Source organism: Paramormyrops kingsleyae, chromosome 1, assembly GCF_048594095.1.
Source record: "Paramormyrops kingsleyae isolate MSU_618 chromosome 1, PKINGS_0.4, whole genome shotgun sequence".
NCBI classification, from domain to species: domain Eukaryota; kingdom Metazoa; phylum Chordata; class Actinopteri; order Osteoglossiformes; family Mormyridae; genus Paramormyrops; species Paramormyrops kingsleyae.
In genome coordinates, this window is record NC_132797.1 from 64,355,506 (window position 1) to 64,377,145 (window position 21,640).

Genomic DNA, 21,640 nt, shown 5'->3' on the forward strand with positions numbered 1-21,640 from the left:
GGCATCTCAATTAGCTCCCCTTCTGTTGAGGTGGAAACACCAGCTCTTATTTAGGCTGAAATCTGTACCCGAGTAATTAACTCAAGGAAGAGGCTGTGCAGGAACAGATATTTAACTCATCCATTAATCAAAAACAAACCAATATAAATAAATAATAGGGGAAAAAGGTGTAAAATGGAAACCCACAATTTATGCAAACAATTTCAAAAGGTTATTCGTACAAATCAGTTCTTCTGCATCTACTTGAACAATGCAAATCTGACTGTGCTGACCCCCCCCCCATTTAAAACACCCTCTTCCAGGAAAATGTGCAGAGACAGTGGCCCAAAGAGCAGGCCACAAGCGTGCGGTTGGACTGAAATGAAGGGTGTTTCTTCTAGACATAAATTTCCCCAAACATCATGAGGCACAGGCTCACCTACAGCTGCCATTTTGGCAAGATGCAGCCCAATAAAAAGGGAATTTAATCTGCCTGGAAAATGGGGGGGGAATCTCCTGGCACAAAGCCACGCGAGGTACTTTATCCAGCACTCCTCATTTCCAGGCATCTACTGAGTCCTGATTGGCACACGGCAATTTTGGAGTAAGCGGCAAAGGACGGGGACCGAACTTAGTGACCAGCAGGTGATAAAAGGATAAAGGATGGAGTAACACTTACACTGTTGGAGGACAGCGGCCAAAATTAACTCCGCAGCGGGAAAAAAGAAATGCTTTAAAATGTAAAAATCAGACAATATCCTGATATTCACCACACTCTTCTCATTACATACACCTACATTCAACTTGGTCTACAAATAAGCGTCATCACTGTCTCCAAACATGTGTCATCACCTCACCAGCACAAATGATACATATGAACAGTACAACAGGGCTTTGAAGGTGATGCTCCACAGGGATGACAGGGTTTGCTTCCCTCTTAACAAAACCCACTTTAAACAGACATCAGCTGTACTCATTAATTCTGCTGTCCATGTGAAGAGACTAATCCTTCACATATTGCATTGTCTGAGCCCAGGACATCTGTTATGGGACTGGGAGAAAAGCTGACTACAATCAGTACTCAAAGCAGCAGCCTGAACACAGCGGTTTCAACACCAGTTTCATACGGTCTCAGTGATCCTGGTCATTTAGTGTGGCATCACCATGGTGCTCGGGGAGCTAACTAGCTAAACGGTGCACTGTACCGTTTTAGCTACAGCCCTTCCACACAGCCTCACAAACAAGGCCATTTCCTTCAGAGGCATAAACAATAAATAAAAACAAAATTAATGCAGCACTAAGAAATAACCATTCACAAAAAAATGGGGAACATAAACCAAAAATAATTAATTCTCATTATTTTCTCCGATGACCTTTACAGATTGTTATATAGAATTGAAATTATACCAAAGTAACTAAAAATGGCTCTCCGCTCGATTTTGGTGATTATTATTCCATCTGGCACTTATATAATGTGCCATTTTTCAGTCATTTACCAAAGTGGGTGTATTCGGGCATAAAGGCTTTTCTTCTTCATAGCATAATCAGGACAAGACGGTAACCTGCTTCTAAAAGGGAGGTATTTAAAGATGGTTGTCACCCCAAACCAGGCGGCATTTTAAGCCCGGCAGGGGGGCTGCTCTTGACATCTGGCGAGTTCGAGGCACAGTCCTCACTCGCATGAGGCCAGAAACACAGCCGCACTCGCTCTCGCACCGCCTCTGCCTCCTCTCCATCTGGACTACAGGAGGAGCCTGAGGACGGGCTGGCCGCCACCCCAGGAAATGGTCCAGGGAGCGCTGGGCCATGCAGTCTCTCAAACTACATCTCCTTTAATTTGTTAGTAATTCTAATTATGTAAAAAATCAGCAGGGACATTACGGCCATCTCGTCAGTGTCATGCTTAATCTACCTGTAGCTATAGACACTTATCTGTACACATGCATAAACAATGATGGGTTTACAGCTACTGTTGTAAAATTCTCATTATATCATCCATCCATTTTCCAAACCGCTTATCCTTCTGGGTCGTGGGGGGTCCGGAGCCTATCCCGGAAGCTACAGACATGAGGCGAGGAACAACCCAGGATGGGGGGCCAGCCCATCGCAGGGCACACTCACACACCATTCACTCACACATGCACACCTATGGGCAATTTGGTAACTCCAGTTAGCCTCAGCGTGTCTTTGGACTGTGGGGGGAAACCGGAGTACCTGGAGGAAACCCCACGACGACACGGGGAGAACATGCCCCACACACATGTAACCTAGGCAGAGACTCGAACCCTGGTCCCAGAGGTGTGTGGCAACAGTGCTAAACACTGCACCACCATGCCACCCCTCTCATTACTTAACCCTCTACTCTCTACCCAATATGCTTCTACATGATAAGCCCAGAATCAAACTAGGGAAATTTCGAGATTTCCTGAAGGATACAGACCGAAACCTACCAGCACCTCTAACCATCCACATGTTCTATGAAATCTGAAGCCGGGCATTAAGCTTGACGCGGAAACTGAATTGGACCCAGAGAAAATGCAGAGTAAATATGTTTGAAAGTCATCCTCCTTGGCTGAAGTGAGATTACCCCTCCGGGGAAGCTCAGTGGGTGCCGAGGTCAAGCTCTCCCACAGGGTTTGTAATGTGTTTGATCCAAACCAGGCTAAAAACCAAACACACACTCATTTAATACTCCAATGGAGTCTAAAGGAGTCTCACTTATAGGCGTTTGCATTCTCAAACAGAAGTGCAGGGGAGAAAAAGTGACATGCTCCAATACCACATAACCGGCTAAACCATGTTGTAGCAACAAGAAATCACAGGGAAAGCAGGGTGTGCCAAAGCTTCAGCAGGTAGCATTACCACCCGCCAATGACTAGAAATTGGTCTGACCCGATAGGATGCAATAAAACCAAAAAGAAATTGTTTAAACCAGGCTGATTGACAGTGCTTTATAATCCTGTCCACTGGATTCTCCCTCTGCTCAGGGGGTCTCCTTCAGAGTCCCAGATGGGTTAGCAGTTTCTACATTTAGGCTTTAATAAGTATCTTTCTGACATCCTGTAATTGAAAACATACAGGATGATATTATCAGTGGATATGAGAAGCAGAGGTGTGAGATTAGCCAAGCTCGCTCATTGTCCTGCATGATGATACATTTCAACACTGTTTGCCTTGCCTGTTTAATCAGCTGTGGAAAAAACTCTGCCCTTTGAAAGGTTTTTTTCTGAAAAATGAGGAAAAAATGTAGCTGCACCAAAGAGCCGATGCCGTCAAATTTGGAATTAAACATTAGCCGTTCTATTTTACCCTGCGGCAAACCAAACCATTCTCACTACCAAAGCACATCTACTTCTCCACACCATATGTGATCACCATAAAACTTTCTTTGATAGTTTTTTTCTTATTTTGTTTAGAAACACATCTCCACATTTTACTGATAAAAATCTGCCACCATAATATAAAATTACATTTCTGTTCTACAGGGATTGATATGGACTCAAAAACACTTCTGATGGGCAATCCAGATAATCATAATCATAAGGTTTAAACAAAAGTTAAATCAAAGTATATAAGAGCATACAGCTGACTGATAAAAAATAGGTGTGCAGGGAGAGACACTGAAGACCTCAAAACATTAAACCTCATGGCCTGAACTGAACAACAGGGAGCCCCTTCAAGCAGCGAGTAGAGACAATGATGATGAGGGAAAAACCATAATGGTTTGGGAAAATTTGGGGCGTGGGGTTGAGGCGGCGTTGGGGTTGAGGCGGCGTTGGGGTCGGTCCCCTCACTCACCAAAGATGTTGGTGGAATGTCCCTTCTTGGCGAGGGGCTTCAGCTCGTTGTGTCCCCAGCCGTACTGCCGGTAACTCCCCCACGCATGCTTCATCATCTGCAAAAGTGTCCATTTTTTAAGACTCAGCTGGGTTTGATAACTTTAAAACACACATTCTGTTACAGTTTCTTCATTATTTAAAAATGACAACCAAGCCAACGGCGAGCCCATTTTTCACAGCTGTAATTTATGACTCATTCTCTGTAGAAGTTTCTGTTTGTTCCACAAAAACAGAACACGGCAGACCCTGGTTGTTCTTTTCTTAATGATAGTTTCTGCACTACGCAGCTGCTATCCTGGGAAGCACAGGCAACAGGTAGGAGATTTCCTACATGGGAACCATCACAGGGTGAACATACAAGCACCAGTACACCTAAACTGCATATGTGGACTATGAGAGGAAACATGCGAGGAATGGAAGCCTCATCATTGTGTTCCCACAGTTACCTGCCTTCCTCTGCTTCTTCCCCTCAGATCCATCAAGCAAAACACACACAGCTCCCGGGCTCATTCAAACATCTCACCCCATCGAGACTTCAACACGGCATATTTTAAAACCCACTCTCAGCTTTAAACAGTGTGCAGTGCAGTGTTTACGGCCTTTCTGCAGCAATGCAAGATACCAGTAACATTTTTATGATGGCGACAGGACATGGAGGTTTATAGTGACTAATGAAATATTTTCAGAAACTAATAATGCTAATAAATGATTAATTCTCTGTACCACTGGTGAGGGCGCTCCACCCTAGTTTGGGAAAGCAACAATCTGCTAGTTTCGTAGCACTCATCTGACCTTCATCGGGCTGAAAGGGCGCTTAAAACACAACGGCCAGTGACTGAACACACACAAGGTGAACTCACAGGCATTGAAATAAAGAGGCTCTAATCCACGACACCTTTGGAATTTATTTATCTCGGATTGTGAATTGTGAAAATGGTTCAGATGCTAAAGCAAGCCAAGGCCGACTGAAAAAACAAGCTCCTGGACAAGGAGTCTGGATAAAACCAGTCGCTGTGGGCAGAGAAACACTACAAAGCCAGAAGCAAAGGCCAGCAAGAGAGCTCCACTACAGCTCTGGCCTCGCCACGGGTGAAATTGCTGATACACACAATGAACAGACACCTTCATCCAAAGCAACCAACAACATAAATTTAGCTGCTTTACTGCAAAAATTCCGGTTAAGATCAAGAGGTACAAAAGCCAAATCCCACTTGGGACCTGAACCATCAACCTCCACAGAGCATACCCGCTACAGTACCTGCCTAATGAATAATGCATCATCTCCCCTCTTTCTTATGACTAGAATTACAATTAGTGCCAAACAAATACATATTATGTACTCTCTCTCTCTCTCTCTCTCTCTCTCTCTCTCTCTCTCTCACTCTCTCTCTCACTCACTCTCTCTCTCACTCACTCTCTCTCTCACTCATATATATATATATATATATATATATATATATATATATATATATATATATATATATATATATATATATATATATATCCATGATATTCCATAAAGTCCACATTGTCAAGAGGAGTAAAATGCTTTGCTCTTTACATAATACACTCTTCGGTTCATGGCTGGGTGTTCAAAGGAAGTAATAGAATTTCATCTCCTACTGAAAGGGCACAGTATATAGTTTTTTCCAGATATGCCAAACAGTAAGCTGGTCCACATCCAGGTTCCCTAGCCTGGGCCTGGGTTCTCCAATGCCCAGAAAGAAAACAAAAAGAGAAGGACAAACCAGTCAAAAACCCAGAAGCACCAGCTACTAACTAAATAGAATGAGAATGGAGTCCTGCATATACACCTGTCTTCCAAAGACTATGGAAGCATCCACAGTATAGGCAACACCACTGGCTATAGACAGACCCACAGCAGGCCTTCAGAAATTAAATTTGCTGTGAAGTGAGCAGAGTGGAAACTTGCCAAAATTCACTTGAACAGTCACTTTTAAAAAGTGAATTCATTCAAACTGGCTGGACTGGTAATAGGTGTTTGAATCAGTCTCCTGCCCTCCCTCATGGCTTTTGAAGCCTCTCACAAGAGCTCTGGTGGGTTTGGAAGGCGCTCTGTGCAGGCCGGAGCTATTCTGGGATTGGTGATGCGATGATCTGGATGGATGAGAGAGAGAGGCCAGCATGTATTCAGAATGGGGAGGGGCTGGACCACAGGAGCACGACTGCTTTGAACATACATTTCATATCAGCACTGAAGTGCTCCTAGGAATGCCAGGTGGGCCGCCTGTCCAAATGATTACTGTAATGAAGCTGCTGAAGGCTGAAACGAAACCAAAGCAGCTCCGGGCCTTTGAGAAGCGGGCCGATATGGCAGTGAGAAGCCGTAGATATTTAATCCACATCCTTTGGCATTCTGATAACTCATTATTTATCATAATACTCATGTCTCTTGAAAAATTCACTTTCCAAGAAATAATTTGCATTTCTGGGTCTATTTCTGCTGTTCCCAAATGCAAGTAGGAGTGAGCAGCATTAGAGTTGGGTAACCTCCGCCTCCAATAAGATGCCACGGATCCCTGTATGGCATCGCCCATTCATACAGTCACACTAGGGGTGTGTGATTTGATGGCATCAGTATTGTGCTGCAGTGCACATTCTATCAGTTGGAGTTCTATGGCTCATACAAGCATCTAAAGTTGTTTTGTCAGCCAGATCAATTCAACGCACCAATAAACCCGCAATAGCAAACAGTAAGTAGAGCCCTGGATTTGTTCATTTCTCCCTTTTGCGGCCTTCTCCCAACATGCAACACTTTTTGGCGACGCAACAACATGGATGACATGGAGGAGTTGGTCCCTAAAAACAATTTGACATCAATAATATGGAACTTGTTTGGGTTTTCCCAAAATGGACACAGTGCAAACCATTATTTTCAACATGTGTAAAGATAAGGTTCGCACGTCATATGGCGAAACAACAAACCTTTTTAACCACCACAAAATAAAAAAACCCGAAACAGTATGCTAAGTCAAACAGAGCATGAATTCATCAGATGCTACAACCTGACTTAAAATTCCTACCGTTACATGTTACATAGCATGACCGCATTTTACTTAAGTGTTGTCGTTTACCTGAAATCAATGTTCTTTTTTAGATGGGATTTTTTTTTTTTAAAAGTATACCATTTCAAAATTCTTGGTGAATGTTCATACTTCGCAGAACTGCACTCGATTAAAATCAGTCTGAAAAGGTAATTTGGTCTATTTTTTTCTTTTAGGTTTTTTCATTTAAAAAAAATAATTAAAAAATTGTTTGGTTGTACTCTTCATTAACGGTCTTCAAAAGCAACATGGAAAACATTCTTGATAGGATCACGGATTGTGATCCTGCCTGAAGGAAAAAAAAAAAAAAAAAAAAAAAGTGATTTGATATTTTTGCCATATCGCCCACCCTCACACTTTCAACAACGGTGTTTTTGAAATGTGCACAGAAGAGACCAGCCACCCATGGACCCGCACCCGCTAGCCTGCCCACCCACCAGCACACCCGATTATAAAATCGCCAACTCGATCTTCACACCCACACAGACTTGACACCGTATCAATTTTCTCGCTTTCTACGGCCGGGTTCCGAAGGAAGAGACGGCCCACTTGCAATGGCAACAAGACAGACCAAGGGGACAAGCAGAAGTAAACAGAGCCTCTGGGATCATAGAGGCACTAAGGTGGCAAAACTTTGACCAGAAATGGACTCATAGCAGAAAGCTTACAGAACAAACATTTCAGCCATATTGAAGCATCATTAAACCAGAGCCTTTTTTTTTTTTTTTTAAAGAAACAAACGTGCGCACACACACACACACATTGTATTACAAGCAGGGAAATTTTGACTACTAGTAATTATTAGTGTACTAAAAATGTCTATATCCATTCATATCTTCAGCACATCCATCTATCTATACCAACTCCCTGGAACAAGTTTATAGGTCAAAAAGAGATATTCTTGTACTTATGGCTCTGTACTGCAAATCATAACTTGAGTACTTGAAAATTAAAAATGGCATATGGCGCTATCGTGACAACAGCAGAAACAAAAGAGTTTTGTGTATTGAGGGGTAGATGCATGAACGTGAGTGACAGGGGTTCTGAAGAGGTGCCACTACCACAAAGTGACACTGCCTGGATATGCCTGAAAGTGACAAGGGTCACCCCATCAATAGGGCTGACACTTGGCGAGAACAGACCACTACCCGCTGCACCAAAAAAGCAGCGTCAATTTCGGTAAGAAATTAGACATCAAATGCTACTCCAACAAGCAATAAATTAAACTGACTTGGCGGAGGAGGAAGAGGTGGGGACAGCACCACATGGTCAGCCAGTCTTGCAAAAGGGTTGCAGTTCCTTCAGTTCAGGATCAAAAGAGAAACCTTTAATATAGCTCTATGGCAGGGGTCTCCAACTCAGGTCCAGGAGAGCTACTATCCAGTAGGTTTTCTGTCCCACTTGGCTTCTGATGAGCCACACCTGTTCCTGGTATTTAACTGAGAACAGGTGAGGCTCATCAGAAGCCGGGTAGGATAGAAAACCTACTGGACGGTAGCTCTCCAGGACCGGAGTTGGAGACCCCTGCTCTATGGAAAGATAAGCGGGGGGGACGTCTTTTGAGGTGGAATAGAACATTTCTGGAATTTCTGGAATGTTGAAGCTGCATCCGACAGTCAGTCAATCATAACCTCATTCAAAGCCTGAACATTCATACATAGCTTTGGTTCCCCAACCCACCCACAGAAAGCTACACTAATAATATCCCACAATGCAGTGCTTGGTGTGGCGACATTGATCATTCATTCAGCATCTCCCAAAAGGTGAAAAGCCCATGTGGATGTTAAGGTTGCTCTTCGAGAGATGAAGGGGTGAAGCGAAGAGAGGCAGGCTGAACGTGGCCCGAATGCGACCTTTGCTGAGCAAAGCCACACGCTCACCAGATCCATCTCCTCCTCATGGTCTTTCCCATGGACACCCTCCACAATGTCTGGATTGCAAAGAAAGATGATGCTTTATCATAGCATGATGCAAAATATCTCCTATACTTTACCAATGCAATCACAATTACAGGCTGTGTTGATAAATGTCATTCAAGTAGATTTAGGTTATATACACTAGGAGGAATGAAAACATAACTAAAGCAGTTTAAATAATAAAATGATTAATAAATTACTGAATTTCTGACTGCAATTGTTCATACAGAAAAAAATGCCTTATTGTTCCACACAATGCTCCACAATGCCAGGTGAAGCCATAATGAGTTACGCTTCCATGGAAATGATGAAAACACAGGGGCATCTTGGGATAAGCCTCTTTCTCCATCAGTTCTTCCATCACATTCACGCCATCAGTTGTGTGTCAATCAAAAGGCTTCCAAATGCCTTGTGAACTGGTGCTGCCCCATAACTGGCCAGCACAAGGTTAATCGGTACTCAGTGCTGGGCAGCTTGGCTCATGGAAATCACTATGTTCAACAGAAAAGTAACAAATGAAGATGGAAAGACAACTAACACTTAGCAGACCTTTCAGGATCATAACTGGGTCCTATCCACTTTAAGAAGAACACTTCACTTGATACAGGTTTTCTCCTCTCTAAAACGCAGCCAATATAGACAGCCTGAGAAAAGTTCCAGCTGTTTGTCGCTTGGTCTTTGAAGTTCCTGGCCAGGCTAAGCTGTGCTCAGTGGAGTAGAATTATTACTGCCTGTTCCGCTCAGAGACATTCACGCAAAAAGAAACATTAATGAATTTGGAAACAGGACCAGAATTAAGTCATTTTTTTGTAACATGCATAGAAAAAAATAACACCTGAATTTATCTTCCTCTTGACATCAATCCAAAGTCTTCTACTGGAATAGCATATATGGCTGAGAGAGCATTTTCACCTCTTCCGAGAGCTTCCAGAAGTCTCAGGGAGCGCCTCATAAATCATACATGGGGTTGGGGCTGCCATTTGAACCCCGTTCCCCTTCAGTCATTCCTAGTGTAGCTGATGTGACAGGTTAGCAGCAGGAGTGTAATCTCAGATCCCCTGTGTGCACGCCCAGCTCTCCTGAATGGAATGCCCCATTCCATAATGGCCTTCGCACTTTTCACTCAAGTGATTTCCACTCCCTCTGCATTAAAAGATGCGGCTGGAACTCAGCAAAGATTAAATGCTTTTTCTGTTATCATGACTAGTTCACCAGACTGATTTAGTAACAGTGATGGGACAGCAGTGAAGAACTGAGATTTGGAATTGGCATCTCAATCAGGGGGAAACATGGGCACATTTTCTCAAAGCCAGCACATTCATTTGGGATGTGTTCAAAAGCACTTTGTGTAACCTCCACAGAGAGCAGACGCATTAAGCGGAACAGAGAAATACAGATTCAATCTGGATTCTCCTGCATGGGCCATTTCTGCATCCAACTGGATGTGGTGTGAGTGTGGTTCTGCAGGAGCACATGCCTTCACCAAGCGATGGGTCTGGTGCCCTGACTGGTGACAGTCCCATTAAACGAGGCATTATCCCAACCTGGCTGCTACCTTTATGGCTCAGTGGGCTGTCACAGCTAACCTTAGAGCCGGGCAGCCTGATGCATGGAGTTCTAGGCAATATTTCCACCAGACAGCCTTAGTTTCCAGAACTCTGCAGATTCCCAGAATATTTAATATTTTTGGGAGGAGGTTGAATTCTTAAGATTTTGGTTGTAAGGGAGAAATATGCTCAGTAGCCTTTGCTACATATTTCCCATAATTATAAATTTTGCAAAACTAACAATGACTAAGACTCCTGGAGCTTTTCGCCAGTTTCTGGGAGTCGGGAAGCTGTTGCTCATTTCCAAGCAGTCCGGGAATACAAATACAGGTGCCAGAAATCATTTACCAGTAGGTCAAATATCTCAGAAAACATTAAATAATCCAAAATGAGTCACATGGTGATTTCAGAACTGTTGTATCTCCCTTGCCTAATAAATACTATGTTCCGTTTATTTCTGGAAAATACAGAGGTACAGCTAATGCCCACAATTACAGAACTAATGGAACATGATGGAAAGAGCAACATGTCAGAATGAGAGCAAGCTTAATAGGAAAAGCTCTCCAGATTCAGTTTGAGTTCCATATAACAACAGCTTATCAGGATTCAGGTGCTGAAACATGCAGCCCAAGCCTGCAGTCAGTCACATCCAAACCCAAAACTGAAATGAGGTACCTGCCAGAAACCTGATAAGTAACTCAATGCAGTCAAACCATATATTTAGTGGAAGCATTTGAGCGACTACGTGATTGTTTGTGGTGATCTAACCAGGCCATCTAACCGGTTCCAGCTGGTGGTAGAGCAAGTGCTCATGTAATTATAGATCACAAATTATTGTTAGGTTGGACACTCGTACCTGCCCATCCTTTGTCATCCACCCCATCCTGAAGAAAACAGGAGCGGGCTTTAAATCTCATCACAGCCTGCTGGGCATCTGTGACCTGGCAGAGCTGGGGGAGGGCTGATGTTGAGCGATAACAATATAGGACAGGGTTAGAAATGGTAGAAGATTAGCAGAGGAAAGAGGAGGAGTGACACTACAAAGTCTGTATTAGAACAGTGGGAAGCACCAGTGAGTCACGCAAGACGTAACCCCTAAGATATTGGATACAAGCAACAACATTCAACACCTGCATCTGCCTCAGCAGTTATATTAGCTTCAAATCATTTTATGCTCCAAGGAGAACACTGGCCTCTCCTTGAAGACAGTCAAGAGCTCAAAGCCTACAAATTCTGAATGGAAAGACAGCTTTTAGATCCTGTCTAGCCCACAAAGCTGTGTCACAGACCATCAGATCTCCCTCACATCACTGCCAATCACTTTTACTCAAAGCCTAAAGTGATACCTGTCATAAAAGGATGTTTAAAGAGTTACAAGCATTGGGATTACTAATGCTAATGCAGTCATTGCCTCTTTAATGTGATCGAAAACCCTGTTTCACAGTTACATTTATAACCGGACAACTACAAGTACAATTTTTCCTCTGTCTAACAATGTCATACTCAGCATTAAATTCATTCCCAAAAAATGTCATTTTGTGCCAACTCATCAGATTTGGATTCACTGTAAAATAGTATGATACCCTATATTTCAATAGCTGCCATTTTAAGACTAGCTTATAAGTTTAACGTAGCATAAATTTTAAAAAGCCATCAACCTTAAATTTCAATGACTCACAGATTCATCTTGGATTTATCGCAATCTCACCAATGGATTTGAGGAACACAATACAGAAACTGCAGTAAACTGCTGAGTGTTCACTCTCCAGTCCACAAAAAAAAAAAGAAACAGGAAATGGTTCATCTAACCCCTGCAGCACAGATGAGCAGCCAAAAAAAAGTCTCTAGGGACATCAGAGTTGAAAGTACCTAACATGTGACACAGCACAAAATCCAAATCATGACGTTTTATCCTCCCCAGGCAGAGCACATTTTAGCCGGGGTTGGAACCTGCATAGTTTGTAGGGACAAACATTTCTTCACATATTCCTTTCCTGTCCTTTCTGGTCTAGCCGCTACTGCTACAGCAACACAGCCATCATACCCAGCACACTCAAAGTCAGGTCGGGATGGATGCTACAGCACAGGGTTCCATGATTGCTTGGGAATAGAGAAGCTAATGTGGAGGCATTACCGCACAACACAACAGACAATGAATACAGTCCCACTGGACTTCAAATGCTGGTTACTGGCAGCCTTACAAGGAGCAGAAGCCCTGCTGCTCAGCCATGGCAGAGTCTCTTATCACCCATGTTACTTTGCTTTCAGAATAACAAACGTAATCACATTATATTGTTTACACATCATCTCATCCTAATCAGACTTTTTACTGCTTTGCCATTCTTCTGAAGCCTTGCTCGCTCAAAACCCCTTTCATCGCTTACATTGAAAGTTCCAGAACAGAACCATAATCCCAGCATCAAAGAATTTCTGCTGAGCGCATTGCCTGACCACCGGTTCACCGCGAGTCTGGCCATAAAGGTACAGCAGCAGATACCAGGTGAGTAGAACATCACCCTCGTAAACCTGGAAAATGCTGCCAGCATTCAGCAAGGGAACATTCTCCCCCCCGGCATTTTTTGCAATCTAACACTTTGCTTCGCAACTAGACCAGAATGTATGTTCACAGAAACATCACAGTGGAAATAAGGCCATTTCCTTGACTGTCACTAAAGCATAAAAGAGAAATATTATATGCACAGACATGCAAAACCATGGAGGGTTATTCACCAGCAGATTTGCATTATTACGTTCCATGGATGCAACACACTGGAAGTCAACAGCAAAATACATACAGAGAAACTGGCACACTTGCTTTGTGTAGTATTTAGAAATGGTGGGAAAGGGATAAGTTACCCATAAGGAGGGAAGGAAGGGCTGGAAAGAAGATTATGCTGAATTCACATTGCTGGAGAGTATCCACCAGCACTTCCTTCAAATCATAATTTACTTATTCGACAATTACTTAAATTAGACAAATTACTTCCATCTATCCGTGCCCTGAATTCCTTGTGTTCTGATCCAGTTTTATTCTTATGCAATGCCCCTTTCAGTTTTGCAAAGCCAAGCAGTAACAGTATCATTTTAATTCAGCTAACTAATCATATCCTTTCAGCATGTCACTCCAGTTTCTGATGATGTGCTGCATCAACTCCCTGGCCAGAGTAAGCCTTTCCGCTGTATTTTTTGTTGCTAGCTGCAGTTTTATGGGAATAATCAAATAACCAGAAATTCTCCAAAACTGTAGAAAAGTAGCCATTGTTCATATCCCTGCTGTGTGGAAAACACAGTAAATGACATCTGAGGCTAGGTCTCTGATCTTCAGGGGTTGTGATTAATTTTGAAGTTCTAAAGTTTAAGCAGAGAAGTTCAAAACGCCTTTGAAGATGTGCAACGGGCCACATGCCACGGCAGCCTAGCTGTACAGAGGCATGAGGAAAGCAAACCGCCCATACAAAGCTGTCATACAATTAAATTTACAGCAAATACACTGACCTCTACATTCAGCCACTGCCTCTACATATAGATTCAGTTAAAGGCAATGGGAATGTAACCTAAAAGTGTACCAACTCACCGCCAAAACACGAAGGGGGTTAAATTACCCCATTACACCAGAATATTGTGTGGCATACATGAACGACAAAGGCATCACGCAGTGCATCTGGCAGTAGGGTGTCAGTCACAAGGCCTAGATGCTTGGGGAAAGCCTCCCTGATGCCATGCATCTTAATAAATGCCTCCATCTCAAACAGAGATAAATGAAATGGTCGGGCTGGTGACAAAGTTAAATTGCCTACCCTTTCCAGCCTCCAGACTTTGAGTTTAAAGATGAACAAAAAGGTAAATAAAAGCACTGAATTATACAGCAAATGACATTTAAACCACCCTGTGAAAACAGAATTCCCAGTAATTTATTGTGACAGAGAGACAGTAAGTAATTGGTTTTCAGATGGTTTCACGGCAGACTATGGTGAAGCGGTAAGACACATGTAACAGGATCGGTCTAATGGAGGGGATCCAATTAACACTTTAATGGGATTCGTAACAGGAGTCATGTTTGGTCTGCACTCTAACAGGATTGGTGAAGCCAGAGGTACCGAATGAGCCCAAGGGGGAGATGGCGTTCGTTACAAATGGCTCATCGGCTCATCTGCTGTAGTGATGGATTCCCACGACGTGACCCAGGAGTAACAATATACTCTGCAGCGATTTAGGGAACCTGCCGAAAACACGGCCAGGCATTATGCCATAACAAAAGCACAACCCGAGTCACCCTCAGGTTACGTCTGCAGGCAGGATCCTAGCGACCATGATTTGCTGGCTATCGACTGACACTGGACAGCATATTAAATATGGATTTTTAAACACGCAAATACAGAGAAATAGTACTCTGACAGCTAATGGGATCAATATATCCAGCCTCATATGACCAACTTGTGCTCCTAACAGATACCTTCATTATTTTACCACCCTGAAACTATCTTTCTTTGGCCCCCGATCAGTAAAATATACTCCTAGGTGTCTCTCTATGAACTACTTCTATATCCTTAAACTCCCCATGTAAGGTGAGCTACAACTGACGGATCCATCAGCAGACCGAATGGAACATGACCCATGGAATAATTCCATCAAAAGGGTTGCCAAGTGGCTCGAACACCATCCCCCCCTTTCTTCCCTCCACCACGTACTTGGTCCCTGAGCAGCCTTCCTATATGCAACTTGGAAATCGCCTGATCCTTAACGCTAGGAGCTTGTTGTCATGACAACTTGGGGCTTACAGATGAAAAGAAAAAGCGTTTAGGTTAGCATCCATGAGAAAGCTGGTAGGCACCTGATAAATCTCAGAGTATACATGCCTTGAACACTATACAGGAGCAGACATCCTATTGATTTCATCTCTCCCAGCTTCCCTAAATAAGATTAAGGTCTACAAGGCCTACATCTCACTCACTCCTTTGCATAAGATACCTTCTTGGTTTGTAATGCACCTTCAGATTATAGCCCCATTGCTGTCCCAGCTGCCTTGGATCCAGTGGTACTAGAGAACCCAATAGATAGCTGTGTGGCTGCCGTGAGCTCGAGAACCCAATAGTGGAACTACCTATTATTTAAAATATAAATGTTTATATTTGATGAACATACAGTTTCTCCCCAGGTTATGATGGGGTTATGTTCCAAACATATCGTAAGGCGAAAATGCATTAATACAGTATACCTGTACAGTACAATCTAAAACATCATAGCCTAACTAAGCCTGTTATAAACATGCTTAGAACACTTACAATAGCCTACAATTCATTAACACAAAGCCTATTTTATAATTAAATGCTGAATATCTCATGTAATTTATTGAATAATATACTGAAAGTGAAAAAGATTTACCCATCCTTTAAAGTCAAAATATTGCAACATGAACCACTATAACCCAAGGAGCGTTCGATTCCGATTTTGCGGTTGCCATCTGAAAATGATCTAGAGGAGCTTTTTGAACATTTCAAGACAATCTGCCTGCTGCTCTTCTGTGTGCTTCTCTCATATAAATGATCTATAGTGTTTGTTTGCACTCTGGATCTATTATAGGGGCCTCATCAGCAGAGAAATGGCTAGAGTGAATCTTCCAGCGAGGATCTGGAAACTCCTTACATCTCAGGCTAGGGAAACTCACAGTTAAAGATAAGTAGAGATCCGATATTCGGATCGGTATCGGCGCCGATCCAGACCTATTTGACGGATCAGGTATTGGCCATGCGTGACCGATACACGTCCTATACTTACTTTAGTTTTTTGCAATCTCTAAAAAGATAGATTTAACACGAAATAGGAGCTATTTGTACAATCAATCACATGATAGCTATTACCATTTTACATGTGATTTTTTGCGGCATTCAAACCGAACGCTTTTTTGCTACTCAGTGGGTGTGAGTACAATGACTTCCACCTGCTGTGATGTCATGCACATACCCTTCGCAGTACGAGGGCGTAAGATAAGACGTGACGATCTGGGAGTATTTTACGCTTTTAACAGGAACCAGTAACACAGCGATTTGCAATCTTTGTAAAATTAAGTTTTGAGAGGTGGGAATAGCATTTAATGGACAATCCCACTTAAAGCGCACGCAACTGCAAAACGCAAAAAAACAATGGATGATTTGGGAGCCACTACCCTGGACTGTCTTGCGAACTCGCTGCAGCTTGTGATACAAGAGGGGCTGCCATCGCAACAAAGTCCAACTGAGCGGACGCCAATGGATGAAAAATTGTGTTAAGATTTTAAGAATTCGCCACTTGTGTATACTTGTTTTGAAGATATTCATACTGAACTGCAAATACCTCAAAAACACTTAAAACAAGACGTACAAATGAGGTGGAACAGTACCTTACTGTAGGTATGTTTGTAGTAGCCTAATTAAATATTTTTTGTCATACATTTTTCCATCTGTATTTAGTAGCTTAAAAAAATTATATATAAAGTATAACAAAGTAAAAAGTGCTCTCGTATCGGAATCTGTATCAGTATCGGCAGTTGTGTATCGGAATCGGAACTGAAAAAATGTGGATTGGCCCATCCCTAAAGATAAGGGGTGAATTTAACTGAAATGAAGGGACTGGGGGCTGGGAGCTGGCAGCAAAGACACCTCCCTGAGTAGGAATGGACAATTTTGAACAAACCGCACTGGCCATTTCGCCGCCCTTGTCAGGACATGTGCACAGTGTGGATCACAGCTGCTTCATAAGAAGCCATAGAACAGAGTCTCAGGCCCACAGCTTGAAAAACGAGCTGCTTAATCTCCAGTGGCCATCACATCACAGGCATCTCCGCCTACCAGCACATTGATTTTTTACTGGAAATCTAAACAGCAAAGTAATTAGCTGGGAAAGTTTTAAAGGTTCAGAAAAACTGGCTCTATCCTGCAGGACATAACGTGTACAATGAATCACTATACTTTCACCCCCCCAACCCCCAGCAGAATCACGTTGGATCACTACAGTACCTCTCTGATCTTGTCCCGCTTCTCTCTGATCTCGGGGTCTCCGGGGTCACCATCATTGATGCCCACCAGCTTGGGCATGGGCACAGGAGGCAGGGCTCGAGCGCCGGCCTCCTTCTTCTTGAGGTCCTGGGCCACGCGGTTCTTCTCCGTCTGGATCTCCGCCCGCAGTTCCTCACGTGACTTCCTCAGCTTTTCCTTGGCCTCCTCTAAGGCCCGCTCATGGTCCGCCCGGATCTTGCTCCTCAGGCTCTCCTCCTCCTCCCTGTGGAGGTGCATGGCCTGGCATGAGTTCCAGCTAAAAACCAGCAGACCTAGTCAGTTTGAACCAAACCAGCCTGCGTTTCTCACCGAAGGACCACCTTCTTATTATTAAGAAGTTTATTAATTGGTGTTTAACTGGTATGAAACCTACTGCTTTCAACAGCAAGAAAAAAAAAATCTACTTAGAAAGACCTAAGGAAATTTCTACTAGGTCAGAGTTTCCTTTAGGTCAGAAATGAAGTTTCGATAAATGGGATTTTAAAACTTCACCAAATACCACTCAGGACACAACTACTCTTAAAGGATTTAAAGGATTTCCTACAAGCAGACATATTTTTAATGGGTGTCCTAAGCCTTACAAACTCAAGATGCACCAAAACAGACCATTCGTTAAACAGGAAAAAATGCTGCAACCCCACATAACTCCTCAACAGAAGTCTAGTGAGGTTTTCGGATATACGCGATTTTCTGTAGTACCCCCGCTGCAGTGAACAGGCATGTAGACCTGGAATGTGCTTTTCAGTCTCATGACAGATTATGAATATTATTTTGGGTCATTGTAGAAGGGTCTGACTGCTTGGGAACTATTTATTCAGGAATTACATATAATTTTCCTGGTGCCTTATAAAAAGTGGCAGAGCCTGGGCATTGGAGTGCATGAGGTTCTACTCTCCTGCTGACAAGACCAAGCAGAATCAAAATCACATTTCCATCATTGCCCATGACAATAGAAACTCATTTCCTGCAGATGGGTTGCAATGAAACTTGAGAAAAACAAACAAACAAATCACTCACAAACACACAGACAAAAATATTGTGACACCTGACTACATACCTACAGGAACTTTTGACATTCCATCTTACATTCAGAGGCATCAATATGGAGTTAAATCTCCCTTTGCAGCTATAATAGCTGCCACTCTTCTGGGAAGACTTTCCACAAGATTTTGGAGCATGTCTGTGGGAATTTTTGCCCATTCCTCCAGAAGAGCATTTGTAAGGTCAGGCATTAACGTTGGACGTGACAGCTTGGCTCACAACCTCCGTTCTAGTTCATCCCAAGGGATGTTGATTGGGCTGAGATCAGGGCTCTGTGTAGACCAATCTTCCACACCAAACTCACCCAACCATATTTTTATGGACCTTGTTTTGTGCAATGGGGCACATTCATGTTGGAACAGAAAATGGCTTTCCTCAAAAGTTGGAAGCATAAAATTAGACCAGAGGTGCACCAATCCATACCTATTAGACAGTTCAGGTATTGGCCATATGTGACCTCATCCATGTCTGATACTTTAGTTTCAGTAGTCTTGTTCAATCGATTCGTATAATCAATTGCATGACGACAGCTCTCTCATTTCAGATGTGATGCTGCGGCATTCTAACTGAACAGTAATACTGCCACTCAGTGGGTGTGAGGGCAGTGATTTCCGCCTGCCGTGACGTCATGTGCAAACCCTTTGCAGTAGGAGGAGCACAAGAAAATCACATAAAAGCGTGACGGTTTGGAAGTGTTTTACACTTTTAACAACAACAACTAGCAGCATAGCCATTTGCAATCCTTGTAAAAACAAAGCTTTGAGATGCTGAAATAGCATTTTGTGGAAAATCTCACCAAACGAACCGCATGCAATTGTGCAACCCGAGTAATATGCAAAAAAGCAATGGATGATTTGAGTGTCGCTAGCTTGGGCTGTTCTATGCACCTGCTGCAGCTTGTCGCAATGAAGTGTAAGTGACGCTGCTGCCACTAGGAGACAAATTGTAGGGCATTTTAAGCATTCGCCACCTGTGTACCCTCTCTTGGAAGATATTCAAATTGAACTGCAAATGCCTCAAAAATGCTTTAAACAAGATGTACAAACGAGCTGGACAGTACATTATGTATGTTTCTAGTAGCCTAAAGATTTTTTGGCCTACATTTTTTCATTTGCATTTACCATTTAAAATATTAAAAGTATGAATATTCTTATACAAGTTAGTTCCAGCCAAGAAATGTGATTAGGCGTTAGAGTATAACCACACTCAGGCATTTCACATTAGCTGCATCAATCTACGTTGCAGGTGTATCTTCAAACCATTACACATGCTTCATTTCCACCAACACGGAGCCAGTGCTGAGCTGGATCTTACTTGGGGCATTTTGAGAACCATTCAAAAATGAATGTAGGTGGAAGTGAGAGTAAAGTACAGGTTCATATGTATTCTGTTTTGTTGGGTTTATTTATTTATTAAGTTTTTAATAAGCTGCCGAACCGAAAAAAAAAAGTTGAGTATGACTGTTTGCTCTCTGCCTCTACTGCCTGTATCCACTTTTGTCTCCTTAAAGGCTCCCCCGTCTGTGTGTGTGTGTGTGTGTGTTTGTGTGTGTGTTGTCTATTCCTTCTTCTCACTCGTTGTTTTACCACTGTCCTTTTAAGGATTGTGTAATAAAAGTGTCTGCTAATAACTGAACTTTACTGTCCGCCTCATGATCTCTTCACCACTCGAGCGCCACAATATTTTATTTATTAGACCTGCGGCATGGTTTTAAATTACAACTGCAAGTTATTCTGCTAATAAGCTGGCTAGTCGTTTCACTGCCAACACCGGCGATATTAGACAAACTATATTGGTTATAGACTAAATATTCTGGGGTGGCATGGTGGTGCAGTGGTTAGCACTGTTGCCTCGCACCTCTGGGACCTGGGTTCGAGTCTCCGCCTGGGTCGCATGTGTGTGGCGTTTGCATGTTCTCCCCGTGTTGTCGTGGGGTTTCCTCCGGGTACTCTGGTTTCCCCCCACAGTCCAAAGACATGCTGAGGCTAATTGGCGTTGCTTAATTACCCTTAGGTGTGCATGTGTGAGTGACTGGTGTGCGAGTGTGTCCTGCGATGGGCTGGCCCCCCATCCAGGGTTGTTCCCTGCCTCGTGCCCGTTGCTTCCGGGATAGGCTCCAGACCCCCTGTGACCCAATATAGGATAAGCGGGTTGGACGATGGATGGATGGACTAAATATTCCGGGTATGCAGAAGGTTTGGACACGACAGCCAGTCCCACTTTTGCTGATGTTACGGGAAGATTTGTTTTTTGCATAAATGTTTAAACAAATAAAACATGCTGTATCTTATTAGTGTTACCTTATAAATGCTACTTGATATATAAATGCAACAACATACTCAAACTCATGCGGTTGTATTCCAATATATTACAGCTGTGATTATCTTCGGCCAAATAAAATATTAAAGTAAAACGAATCTGGGTTCTTGAATCAGAATCTGTATCATAGTTGTGTATCGGAATTGGATCAGAAGTGAAAAAATGTGCATAGGTCAGTTTAGTGCTGGCCGATAAAACGATCTCGATTTTTTATCGCTAAAAAATGAGGACGATCATGATGATACACAGACTATAAAACTCGATCAACCAAGTTTGCTCCGTTTCAGAGAATGCGCTGAGACAGACAACTCGATGGCCTATCGAGCAGAGGTTTACTGAACGCCAGCACAACAGCCAATCACCGACGACGTTGTAATTTTGCCCATCCTCCCTTAAAGACGGAATGGGTGCGTTCGACTTGGGCTTAGGTCTGCCTGCAGCTGATGTGATGTGGAGCGCGATCTTCCGGCGGCTGCAGGGGTGGAGTATAAGCTCTAGGTCAGTTTGATGGACGAACCCAGATTCGTCCATCAAACTGCCATACAGAGAAGCGTGAACATGTTTTCACTTCATGAGAGCACAGTGGTGGTGTGCTTCAGGTGCCACTCCATTCAGTGCTTGGCGATGCCGAGGCTCTCTCAGCACTCAGCGATGTGGTCGGCCACTTTGGGGTAGTTTGTTGTCCCTAAATGCTTCCACTTTGCAGTTACACTTACAGTTGACCGTGGAATATCTAGCAGATAAGAAATTGAATTCACTGAGCTCGTCAGAATGACCCGTTCTCTCACAATAGCAAACCTGACTACAGGGGGTGCTCGGGTTACGACACAGTTCCGTTCCTACGACAGTGACGTAACCCAAAATTTTGGTGCAAGTCGAAAGTTCTCTCTCTGGTCTCTTTAC

The 21,640-nt window shown here is 43.1% G+C and overlaps 1 protein-coding gene across 2 annotated transcripts in view; it reads right to left on the reverse strand.

Moving 5' to 3' along the window:
- LOC111855689 (mannosyl-oligosaccharide 1,2-alpha-mannosidase IB) overlaps positions 1-21,640 on the reverse strand; it is a 70,176-nt gene that overhangs the window by 23,542 nt on the left and 24,994 nt on the right. For both annotated transcript variants that reach the window (XM_023834925.2, XM_072717647.1), the window contains 2 exons: positions 17,339-17,600; positions 3,778-3,874 (listed from right to left, as the gene is read on the reverse strand). In XM_023834925.2, coding sequence (XP_023690693.1) covers positions 3,778-3,874; positions 17,339-17,600 — 359 coding nt within the window. The remainder of the gene's footprint in view (positions 1-3,777; positions 3,875-17,338; positions 17,601-21,640) is intronic.